Source organism: Nansenia antarctica (genome assembly GCF_963989245.1).
Source record: "Nansenia antarctica genome assembly, chromosome: 19".
Lineage (NCBI taxonomy): Eukaryota > Metazoa > Chordata > Actinopteri > Argentiniformes > Microstomatidae > Nansenia > Nansenia antarctica.
Window position 1 is genome coordinate 16,042,194 of NC_137692.1, and position 12,955 is coordinate 16,055,148.

The 12,955-nt window shown below is 43.3% G+C and overlaps 1 protein-coding gene across 1 annotated transcript; it reads left to right on the forward strand.

The window, feature by feature from the left end:
• Positions 1 to 1,617: 1,617 nt before the first annotated feature.
• On the forward strand, positions 1,618 to 12,724 carry LOC308173932 (protein NLRC3-like; the record flags this gene model as incomplete). The annotated part of the gene is made up of 7 exons (XM_080548985.1): positions 1,618 to 1,813; positions 2,060 to 2,122; positions 5,879 to 7,655; positions 10,487 to 10,660; positions 10,852 to 11,025; positions 11,141 to 11,187; positions 12,171 to 12,724. The coding sequence occupies 7 exons, from the start codon at positions 1,618 to 1,620 to the stop codon at positions 12,722 to 12,724; spliced, it is 2,985 nt and encodes a 994-aa protein (XP_080405111.1).
• Positions 12,725 to 12,955: the final 231 nt, after the last annotated feature.

Here is a 12,955-nt window from a genome sequence, read left to right on the forward strand (position 1 = left end):
GAGAGACTCTCAGTTGACACACACACACACACACACACACACACGTGTTTAAATGTGTTTAAATTGATATGGTTTCATGTGCTAACTGACAGAATTCATAGATTAAGGCTAAAATAAATAAAACCTTTATGCAATATATATTTCTTAAATATATTTGTATATTCTTCTAATATATCAATATCCTTTGGCAATTGTGTTTTAGCTGTTTGCTTCACATCTGGACATGAGTTTTGGACAGAATTAAAACATATTCTGGTTTTATAATCTCACTCACTGGTTTCATAGACCAAGGCTCTGAACCATGGAGGGCAAAGACTTCAGACAGAAGAGAGAGGAGGAGGGAGAAGAGAGGTGGAGAGAAGAGAGGGATGTTCCCAGTCCCAACAGAGGAGAAGAGAGAGAAGAGAGGGATGTTCCCAGTCCCAACAGAGGAGAAGAGAGAGAAGAGAGGGATGTTCCCAGTCCCAACAGAGGAGAAGAGAGAGAAGAGAGGGATGTTCCCAGTCCCAACAGAGGAGAAGAGAGGTGGAGAAAAGAGAGGGATGTTCCCAGTCCCAACAGAGGAGAAGAGAGGTGGAGAGAAGAGAAGGATGTTCCCAGTCCCAACAGAGGAGAAGGGAGGTGGAGAAAAGAGAGGGATGTTCCCAGTCCCAACAGAGGAGAAGAGAGGTGGAGAAAAGAGAGACATGTTCTCAGTCCCAACAGAGGAGAAGAGAGAGAAGAGAGGGATGTTCCCAGTCCCAACAGAGGAGAAGAGAGGTGGAGAAAAGAGAGGGATGTTCCCAGTCCCAACAGAGGAGAAGAGAGGTGGATAAAAGAGAGGGATATTTCCAGTCCCAACAGAGGAGAAGAGAGGTGGAGAAAAGAGAGACATGTTCCCAGTCCCAACAGAGGAGAAGAGAGAGAAGAGAGGGATGTTCCCAGTCCCAACAGAGGAGAAGAGAGGTGGAGAAAAGAGAGGGATGTTCCCAGTCCCAACAGAGGAGAAGAGAGAGAAGAGAGGGATGTTCCCAGTCCCAACAGAGAAGAAGAGAGAGAAGAGAGGGATGTTCTTAGTCCCAACAGAGGAGAAGAGAGGTGGAGAAAAGAGAGGGATGTTCCCAGTCCCAACAGAGGAGAAGAGAGGTGGAGAAAAGAGAGGGATGTTCCCAGTCCCAACAGAGGAGAAGAGAGAGAAGAGAGGGATGTTCCCAGTCCCAACAGAGGAGAAGAGAGAGAAGAGAGGGATGTTCCCAGTCCCAACAGAGGAGAAGAGAGAGAAGAGAGGGATGTTCCCAGTCCCAACAGAGGAGAAGAGAGGTGGAGAAAAGAGAGGGATGTTCCCAGTCCCAATAGAGGAGGAGAAGAGAGGTGGAGAAAAGAGAGGGATGTTCCCAGTCCCGACAGAGGAGAAGAGAGAGATTCCAGGGAGGCAGAGAAGGTCCTTGCAGTGACCATCCATGTCACTACATATGGTGAACTATGCAGAATCTCAATTTATCAATTTATCACCAGCATTACATAACTGATTTAAATAAACAGACTAGTTTCTAATTGTATAAAACAGGTATTCATTATTTAATTCCAGAGGCTGAGTTTGTCAACAAACACAGGGCTGTTCTCATTCAGAGGGTTACCATGGTGAAGCCCATAGCAGATGCCCTGCGCCAGAGTGGTATGCTCCATCCTGAGATGTACTCCATCATCCTTGCTGCTCAGATCAGACAGGAACAGATGAGGGTGCTGTACGAGGCCTTACTCGCAGGAGACAAAGTCAGATCAGCCTTCTACAGGATCCTCCAGGAGAAAGAGCCTTATTTGGTCCAAGAATTGGGTAAGAGTCTCTCTCTCTCTCTCTCTCTCTCTCTCTCTCTCTCTCTCTCTCTCTCTCTCTCTCTCTCTCTCTCTCTCTCTCTCTCTCTCTCACTCTCACTCACTCACTCTACTCTCCTCTCTCTCTCTAGAATTATATATTTTATTGAAATAATCAAACAGGCTTTTGATAATAGCATATTAACCATCATATCAAGTCACATGATGAGCCAAAGTGAAGTCTCAGAATCGACCTCCTCTTCTCCAGGTGGGGCTTTCTGCACAGATGTGGACAGTGATGCACAGACCAGGACCACTGGGCAGAAGACAAGTATGTCTGAACTGTAGAAGAGAACCTTCTGCTACCATTACTGCTACTACTGTTATCTGTAACACACACACACACACACACACACACACACACACACACACACACACACGTGTGACAGCAGCTGGTGTTTTGGGAGACAAGGAGGCCACGGTCATTATTTCAGTTTTTTACAGATTATGAAGTACATAATGTAAGCATTCAAGTTATGTGCCAGGCATTGAAATCTGTAAATGTTTGAAGATACATTTGCGTCTGTGAATGAGGTACACCCGAAATCACCCGAAATCACTAAGCAGAGAAAAGGTCCCTCAGAGATCTGGAGCTGTTCACACTTCTGCACAGCCAGGTAATGGGCGGTAACAATAGCAGTAGTTACCACCGCCCCCAACCACTCCCCCACTAGTTTTCAGTCGTCAATGTCCAGCTTTATACATTTGTTCAGTTTCAAGTTTTATTTGCCATGCAAAAAGTACAAATACAGTAGATAGCTGGCTATAGCTAACATTAATACCTAGCAAGGTTATTACCTAAGCTAATTAGCCAGCTTAATTCTCTGGCTTTCTAACACTTCCAAGAGCAATGTTGTGACTGAAGAGACTACATGATAATCATTATTGAAATGATTCAACCAAGATTGCAACAACATTATGAGGCATTATGAGGGTCACAAATGTTGTTGTTTTTTGTTTTAACTGTTATTCTTTTAATGAGACAAAAAGTCATCAATCAGAAAAAAATCTGAGTGAGAATTGATTTGATTACATCCAATGTACAAGTACACAAGTGTAAACATATTTGGATGAGGTTCTTCAACTTTGGCATTGCAGCAAGATACAAAATTACAATAATAGTGTCAAGTAAAAGTAAGTAAAGTTATAAGTGATGGTAATCGTACTACAGTGGAACGAGTGGTACTACAGTGTAATCAATAGTGCAAAGTAAGATGAAATGCAATATGATACAGTACAAGTAGTCAAGTGTTCAGGTAATTTTCAAGTAGTCAGGTAGTGTGCAAGTAGTCATATAATATTGATGTATCAATAAGGGAATATGTGTCACCTCATATTTATACCAGTGAAACAGGAAGTCATGGCATTGCAGTCATAGCACTACTGCTTCAAAGTTCCTAAACACTCTGATCAACTAGGGGTGACAATAATTGTGGTACGAGTGCTTTTGTTAGAAATAGTTATTTCTTGATGACATTTTCTTTTCTCAGTATACATTTACTTCATTTAAAGGTTGGATGTAATCTCTTTAAGTGCGACAATAAGCTAATTCACCAAAAAGTGACATTTGTATAACCCTTTTTACTCATCTTGCCAATAATTGTGGAGGGTACTGTATGTACAGTATATACAGTGGCCTTCGTAAATAATGGGACAGTGAAGCATGTATTCTTCTTTTGTCTCTATACTCCAAAGGTTTAGGTTTTTAAATCATACAACACTATTAGGTTGAATAGAGTTCTCAGCTGTTGTTTGATGGTATTTGTGTGCATATTGGTTTCACCATTTAGAAATTACAATTTTATACAAAGTCCCCCTTTTTCAGGGTGTGAGAAGTAATGGGACAGATTCATATAATGTCAGAATGAAGCACTCATATTTAGTATTCAAATATTATTATTATTAAATTACTCAACAATTCTTTGCATGCAATAACTGCCTGAAGGCTGCAGCCCATTGACCCACCAGATGCGGGGTGTTCTGGTGAAGCTCTGCCAGGCCTGCACAGCAGCTATCTTCAGTGTTTGTCTTTTTGCCTATAATCTTATCATCAGGACATGAAATGCATGTTGAATTGGATTTAAATCTGAAGATTTGGCCACTCACTAACTAGCCACTGTTTGGCTCTGAAAAACTCACTAGTTGCTATGGCAGCATGTTTTGGGTGATTATCTAATTGCGCTTTTCCACTACCGTACCGTGCCGTACCGCGTGAGCCCGGTTTGTTTTGCTTTCTCCACTGCCAACCGAGCCAGGCTGAGCCGGGCCGAGCCAGGCCGATTTAGTTCTAGTTCCAGAGGGGTAGGGAAAGGTAGTTTTTGCCAGGCTGTGCCGTTGATTGGTCACAACATCGTCATCCCATGTTCATAGAGTTCACCGCTAACCACCATTTTTAAATACCACAACAGATCTCGCTCTCGGAAAATGTCATTTACTTTTTCTGTAATTACTTATTAATAAAGATTTTTTTCAATTATGATAACCATCGTATTATCTTAGTTTAATGTCATTTCAATGCATCATATAACTTTTATTTACAACAAGCATAACCAAAAAATAGCTATTATGGCAGATTTCCGTGTTGCTCCCTTTCACACATGTCGGCCATTCCCATGTTGCACGATCTAACTAGAACTACTAGAACTGAAAGTGGCAAGTCACAGGCACGTAACATCCATATGCTGTATAAATAAATATATTTGACTACCAGCAAGACACCGTATAATGGAGAAGCGTATCCTATCCGTACCATACCGTACTTTCAAATGTGTGTCATGCCGAGCCGTACCGGTCTGGTCAATGGAAAAACATCATTACTGGTACTTACGATACAGCTTTCTGCACAAATCTCCAATCAAAGGCAGTTTTAGCAATAAATTGGCAGGTTCAGAATAAAAATTATATGGTACAAGATCTCAGAGCTCAGATCTCAAAAATTATATGGTACAAGACCTCAGAGCGGTTCAGATGGTCTCTGCCTCCCTACACAACGAGCAGGGCCGGTCCTAGGCATAGGCGAACTAGGCGGTCGCCTAGTTTTTTTACATTTCAATAATTTTGTCTCTATGACTTTCATGTCTCTATGAACATATGTCTCAGCCTACTGTCTATTTTTGTCTTGAAACCATTGTTGTCCATATTTTTACTGTTGAATGTGTGGTGATGAGGCAGTACTGGTGGCTTAATGTGGTGGTGGTGGCACATTTTTTGGGGGGGGGGGGGCATCAAATCATACTCTCGCCTAGGGCACCTAAATGCCTAGGACCGGCCCTGATAACGAGCACATCTACATTAAAACATGAATCCAATAGCCCAGGGCTCCTGCACTTCCCTACAATGCCTTGTTCTATTCTATTAACAAGACCAAACACTTACCGACAGAGTGGAGAGGAGAACAATACAGTTCACTGTGTTCACTCCACCTGAACCTTTCTATACGCTCTCCCAAATATACCTGAGCAGGGTTCCTGACATTCCCAGGTCCTAATGTCCCACCTGCAACATGAACACAGTCATCAGTAGAACTACAATGAGATATGTTGATAATGATGACATTGACAATCATCAGAAGAATAACAGATAACTGGATTGTTGTTTTTTTCCAGGTACAGAGCAACTGTCAGAAGGAGACAAACTGAAAGGTCATAAAGGTCAGTTCCACCTTTGTGTTGTCAGAGTGGGGTATGCTCTAGCCACTATAGCGCTTGAATTCAAAACACATACAAGCACACACACACACACACACACACAGACACACACACACACACACACACACACACACACACACACACACACACACAAACACACACACACACACACACACACACACACACACACACACACACACACACACACACACAAACTGTACCCATTGTTCAAACCATCTGACATGATGGTTTGGTCTGATAGGTAACAATGGTAATGATGCATTTGATTATAAAACAGTAATCATGAATATAATGACAATGCACACAGAGATAATGACAAAGAATAACAAATTCTGTGTATCATTTTTTTTTCATTGCAGTCCAAAACGATCTTAAAGCCTTTTTTAGGATCAAGTATGCCAATATATATGATGGGACGTTAGAAGAAGGGAAATGTGTCCCTTTGGACGAGATCTACACTGACCTGCACATGATCAAGGAGGCCTGGGGAGGGGTCAGTGTTAAACACGAGGTCATACATATAGAAGACAAATATCCAGTCACAGGAGACACCATCAAGACCAGTGACATTTTCAAACAGGAATGTAAGAGAAAATTACTTACGCTAGGCATCGCTGGTGTGGGAAAGAGTGTCTGTGTGCAGAAGAATATTCTGGACTGGGCAGAAGAAAATGAGAACCAGGACATTGTTTTCTTGTTTCCGCTTCCTTTTCGCGAAATGAATCCTTATGAAAAAGAAGAAGAGTGTAGTCTGATGGAAATGCTTCATCGATCCTTCCCTGTAATGGAACCAATTAAGACTCTGGGAATGGAATCTAAAATTGTCTTCATCTTTGATGGCCTGGACGAGAGTCGACTACCTCTGGACTTCAAGAACAATAGACGGCTGAATGACGTGACAGAGCCGGCCTCTTTGGATGTCCTGATCACAAACCTCATCGCAGGAGAGCTCCTCCCCTCTGCTCTCATCTGGATGACCTCCCGACCTGGAGCAGTCAATCAGATACCCCGAGAATACATCCACCAATGGACAGAGATACGAGGGTTTGATGATAAACAGAAGGAGGACTACTTCAGGAAAAGAATCAGTGATGAGAACCTGGCCAAAAAAATCATCAAACATGTGAAGTCATCAAGGAGCCTCCACATCATGTGCCACAATCCAATGTTCTGTTGGATCTCAGCCAGTGTTCTAGAGAGACTGTTGGGTGGAGCAGAGAGAGGAGAGCTGCCCAAGACTCTGACTGAGATGTACATAAACTTCCTGAAATCTCAGATTGACAAAATGGAAAAAGAAGCAAAGAAATCCACTGGAAAGAGTGGGTGTTTCAACTTGAAAGAAGCGAAGAAAAACACAGGAAAAATCATTCTCCAGCTTGGAGAGTTGGCATTCCGTCAGCTGCAGAAGGGACATCTGATCTTCTATGAGAAAGACCTGAGAGAGAGTGGCATTGATGTCAAAGATGCCTCAGTGTACTCAGGTTTATGCACTAAGATCTTTAAAGTGGAGGGGAAGACCAATTGGGGACCGATTTTCAGCTTTGTGCATCTGAGCATCCAGGAGTGTCTGGCTGCTTTATATGTGTTCGTCACATTCATCAACAGCAACAAGAATCCACTGGTCAAACAGAAATCCTCATTCTTGAAGTCATTTTCATCACGCAGACACAAACCTCTGGTCGACTTACACAAGAGTGCAGTGGATATGGCCTTACAGAGTAAGAACGGACACCTGGACCTGTTCCTGCGCTTCCTTCTGGGCTTCTCACTGGAGTCCAATCAGAATCTCTTTCGAGGCCTTCTGACAAAGACGGGAAGCAGCTCACAGACCAATGAGGAGACAGTCAAGTACATCAAGGAGAAGATCAAGGAGAATCCCTCTCCAGAGAGGTGCATCAATCTGTTCCACTGTCTGAATGAGATGAATGACCATTCTCTAGTGGAGGAGATCCAAAGCTACATGAGCTCAGGAAGTCTCTCAGAAGCCCAACTCTCACCTGCACAGTGGTCAGCTCTGGTCTTTGTGTTGCTGACTTCAGAAGAGGAGCTGGATGTGTTTGACCTGAAGAAATACTCCAGATCAGAGGAGGGTCTTCTGAGGCTGCTGCCAGTGGTCACAGCCTCTAAGACGGCGCTGTAAGTAGATGGACTAAATTACTTGAATTAAACTTAAATCAGGTTGATTTCACATTTATGAAAATGCATGATAGAATAGTCATTAGTGAGTACTTGAAAAATACAAAATACGTTTCTCATCATAACAAACTCCAACAAACAGTACTTGGAGTGAAAGACAAAATGTTGGAGATTTTGATCACTTAATATAATTTAATGATGATCTTGGTCGAAAGTAACACATTCCTTGTTTGCCTCCTTTTCATAATACTTTATTGACAGAGAAAATGTATAATTGATATCACAGTTCAGCGAATGAGTTTGTCAACTGTATTTTAGTTAAAGTGTAATGCATCCAGTGAGTTCGCTGGCCAGTGAGTTTACAGTTGTGAAGGCCGGGCCACACCGGATACCTCAACCTCAACAGAGTCTGTGCATTTCATTTTGGTGTGCATGTTAACACTAGAACAGCCGTGCCTTTTTTATCTACTAAAAGAGCCGCCTCGGGGGTCAAAACCCCCTCTTTACAATGCTCAAGCTGCTATTTACACACAACGACCACTAGTTGGTCGCTTGTAAATTAGCCTGCTTCCTACACAGAACAACGGCAAAATAGCTTTATATTAGCTTATCCTGATTTGATTTAGAAAATGTAAGGATACTGGGTGGTAGAACGCACATGTCTAGGAAAAGTCATGAAAGGAGGGTCCTGAAATTTGATCGAGTGCAAAGATATAACATTTTTCTTTACTCACCTTGTGGCTGTTCTAGTGTTAACAGGTTAGAGCATTCACACAGCAATGTTAACGGGTTAGAGCAGCCACACAGCCATGTTAACAGGTTAGAGCAGCCACACAGCCATGTTAACAGGTTAGAGCAGCCACACAGCCATGTTAACAGGTTAGAACAGCCATACACCCATGTTAACAGGTTAGAGCAGCCATACAGCCCATGTTAACAGGTTAGAGCAGCCACACAGCCATGTTAACGGGTTAGAGCAGCCACACAGCTATGTTATCAGGTTAGAGCAGCCACACAGCCCATGTTAACAGGTTAGAGCAGCCACACAGCCATGTTAACGGGTTAGAGCAGCCATACAGCCCATGTTAACAGGTTAGAGCAGCCACACAGCCATGTTAACAGGTTAGAGCAGACATACAGCCCATGTTAACAGGTTAGAGCAGCCAAACAGCCCATGTTAACAGGTTAGAGCAGCCACACAGCCCATGTTAACAGGTTAGAACAGCCATACAGCCCATGTTAACAGGTTAGAGCAGCCATACAGCCCATGTTAACAGGTTAGAGCAGCCACACAGCCCATGTTAACAGGTTAGAGCAGCCACACAGCCCATGTTAACAGGTTAGAGCAGCCACACAGCCATGTTAGCGGGTTAGAGCAGCCACACAGCCATGTTAACAGGTTAGAGCAGCCACACAGCCATGTTAACAGGTTAGAGCAGCCATACAGCCCATGTTAACAGGTTAGAGCAGCCATACAGCCATGTTAACAGGTTAGAGCAGCCATACAGCCCATGTTAACAGGTTAGAGCAGCCAAACAGCCATGTTAACAGGTTAGAGCAGCCACACAGCCATGTTAACGGGTTAGAGCAGCCACACAGCCATGTTAACAGGTTAGAGCAGCCATACAGCCCATGTTAACAGGTTAGAGCAGCCATACAGCCATGTTAACAGGTTAGAGCAGCCATACAGCCCATGTTAACAGGTTAGAGCAGCCACACAGCCATGTTAACAGGTTGGAGCAGCCACACAGCCATGTTAACAGGTTAGAGCAGCCATTCAGCCATGTTAACAGGTTAGAGCAGCCACACAGCCATGTTAACAGGTTAGAGCAGCCACACAGCCATGTTAACAGGTTAGAGCAGCCACACAGCTATGTTAACAGGTTAGAGCAGCCATTCAGCCATAATATGGTATGTTATATTATAACAGCACAATAAGTGAGACAGTCATACATTGGCAGTTGTCGTGCTAGGGGAAGAACGTTTTTTTTTACTTTTCTTTTTACACAATACTGCACTAACCCAATAGCTAGCAAATACATTATTTCAGACGTAGAAATCCAGTGACTCGAAAATGTATCCATGGTTGCTTGCTCCCCTGTTGAGAGCAACTATAACTTTCACTCATGAATTCTTGCACTGCAGTGATCGTTTAACTACATGTATTTACTTGTATTCCTCATTCAGGCTGAATGGATGTCACCTCACAGAGAGATGCTATAAAGCGTTGGCCTCAGCTGTTAGCTCAGACTCCTGCCACCTGAGAGAGCTGGACCTCAGTAATAATGATCTATGTGACGGGGGGGAGAAGCTGCTCTCTGCTGGACTGGCGAGTCCACACTGTAAACTACAGACACTGAGGTGAGGTCTTCGACTATTGTTGTTGACAGACACATTATTCCTAAGTGTCTGTTACATTATCATTCTTTGTAATTAAATATACTTGCACAGAAAGGCTGAATGATTGAGAAAGTTAATGTACATTATCTTACAATCTTCTACTGTGTGTGTACGTGTGCGTGTGTGTGTGTGTGTGTGTGTGTGTGTGTGTTTGTTTGTGGGAGGGGGGGCTGCTCTGTCTGCAACCTCTGAATATGTTTTCCCTCCTCAAATCCTGACCCACCTGGCCTCAGATCAGCTCATGGTGCTACACAATACTGCACTAACCCAGTAGTTAGCAAATACATTATACCAGATGTAGAAATCCAGTCACTACAAATGTATCCATGGTTGCTTGCTCCCCTGTTGAGAGCAACTATAACTTTCACTCATGAATTCTTGCACCACAGTGATAGTTTGGCTACATGAAATTATTTGTATTCCTCATTCAGGCTGAATGGATGTGACCTCACAGAGAGATGCTATAAAGCGTTGGCCTCAGCTCTCAGCTCAGTCTCCTGCCACCTGAGAGAGCTGGACCTCAGTAATAATGATCTACGTGACGGGGGGGTGAAGCTGCTCTCTGCTGGACTGGGGAGTCAACACTGTAAACTACAGACACTGAGGTGAGGTCTTTTGGGGTGTAAAAGCATGAGTATATTGGTCCATTATAATGTACTAGTTTGAATGTTCTTTAATTAAATACAATGTGTCTAATCTTTCAACTGCTAAATGAAGAGGAGTTAAAGATGTACATGTACATTAGAGAGGAATGATCATATTCTTGATATCAGATGGAGTGAAACTATTTCCCCAGGTTGTCAGGCTGTGGAGTCCCAGAGGAAGGCTGTGCTTCTCTGGCTTCAGCTCTGAGGTCTAACCTCTCCCTCCTGACAGAGCTGGACCTCAGCTACAATCACCCAGGAGACTCAGGACTGGCGCTGCTCTCTGCTGTACAGAATGATCCACTCTGTAAACTACAGACACTCAGGTAAAGGCTGCATATGTGGCTGGACGTATCTATGGGATTAATGCACAGTATCTGTTTCCCAGATGATTGTGAGTGTGTCATTAAACCACTGTGTGTTCTTCTGTGGTTGATATAGTGTGGACCATGGTGGAGAGTGCAGGCTCAAACCTGGGCTGATCAAATGTAAGTCACCATCGCCACACATGGATTACCGCATAGGCAATAAGGGCCCTTGAATTTAAGATAATTTTTGTATCGCAAGGAATCACAAAGAATCGCGTTTGACTTGTCAAATCTCAGCGGAACATCCAGATTTTATGCTATCAGGAAATAGCACAGACCAGCGTCATCTGTTGCCAAGAAGCGGAGTGGACCTTATTTTTGCATTTCGTGTTAACTCTTCTAATCGTGGCAACTATGTTGAGCTATTACATGGTTTTGCTGAGAAAGATGAAAGGTTAGCTAGACATTTGGAGACAGGTAGGCAAGACTCCTGAAACTCGATTGATCAGTGTTACTGTCAGAATGTGTATTGATCAGTGATACTGTGAGCATGTGTATTGATCAGTGTTACTGCCAGCATGTGTATTGATCAGTGTTACTGCCAGCATGTGTATTGATCAGTGATACTGCCAGCATGTGTATTGATCAGTGATACTGCCAGCATGTGTATTGATCAGTGATACTGCCAGCATGTGTATTGATCAGTGATACTGTCAGCATGTGTATTGATCAGTGCTACTGCCAGCATGTCGCTGTCAACCATCTTGCAGAGTAAACAACACAACTTGCGTCGTTGTTATGGAAACAGTCGTCAGTGTCTTGTTGCGTCTCATCACCCATTTTGAATTAATAAGTAATAAACACCTCAAAAAAAGTTTGGAAACGTTATTTCAGTCGATTCTTCCTCCCCTTTAATAATACCAATTGGTATTTATATTGTTGGAAAGCCTGATTAGTCACCTTTACAACGAGGTACAACCTGTAAGGATCATGCATTCGTGGAATGAGCAACACAGCTAAACGTGTGGGTAGCGGCCCAAAAATATTTGCCAAAATCCCCTATTTTGTGAAAAAAAACAATGTTACCATAACAAGATCACATTGTGAATATTGTATTGATTCAACTGTATTGATTTGATGATTCATTTTGCCCTCTCAATCAGATGCCTGTGAGCTCACACTGGACCCAAACACAGCACACAGAAACCTCTCTCTGTCTGAGGAGAACAGAAAGGTGACACGGGGCACAGAGGAGCAGCCGTATGCTGAACACCCAGAGAGATTTGACTACTATCAACAGGTGCTCTGTAGAGAGGGTCTGACTGGGCGCTGTTACTGGGAGGTAGAGTGGGGGGGGAGAGGGGCTGATATAGCAGTGACATATAGAGGAATCAGCAGAAGAGGGAACAGTGATGACTGTAGGTTGGGATTCAATAACAAGTCCTGGAGTCTGTACTGCTCTAAAGACAGTTACTCTGCCAGGCACAATAGAAAGAGAACTGACATACGTGTCCCCCCCTCTGGCTCCCGCAGAGTAGGAGTGTATCTGGACTGGCCGGCCGGCACTCTGTCCTTCTACAGGGTCTCCTCTGACACACTGACCCTCCTGCACACATTCCACTCCACATTCACTGAGCCCCTCTACCCAGGGTTTTGGCTTTGGGGCGATGGCTCAGTGACCCTGTGTAAACTAGTCTCAGGTGTGTACAGTGTGTAGTGTATATTGTGTAGTGTGCAATGTTTAGTGTGTATTGTGCAGTGTGTATAGTGTAGTGTATAGTGTGTAGTGTATAATGTGTAGTGTGTAGTGTGTAGTATGTAGTGTGTAGTATGTAGTGTGTAGTGTGTAGTGTGCAGTGTGTATTGTGCAGTGTGTATAGTGTAGTGTATAGTGTGTAGTGTATAATGTGTAGTGTATAGTGTATAGTGTGTAGTGTATAGTGTGTAG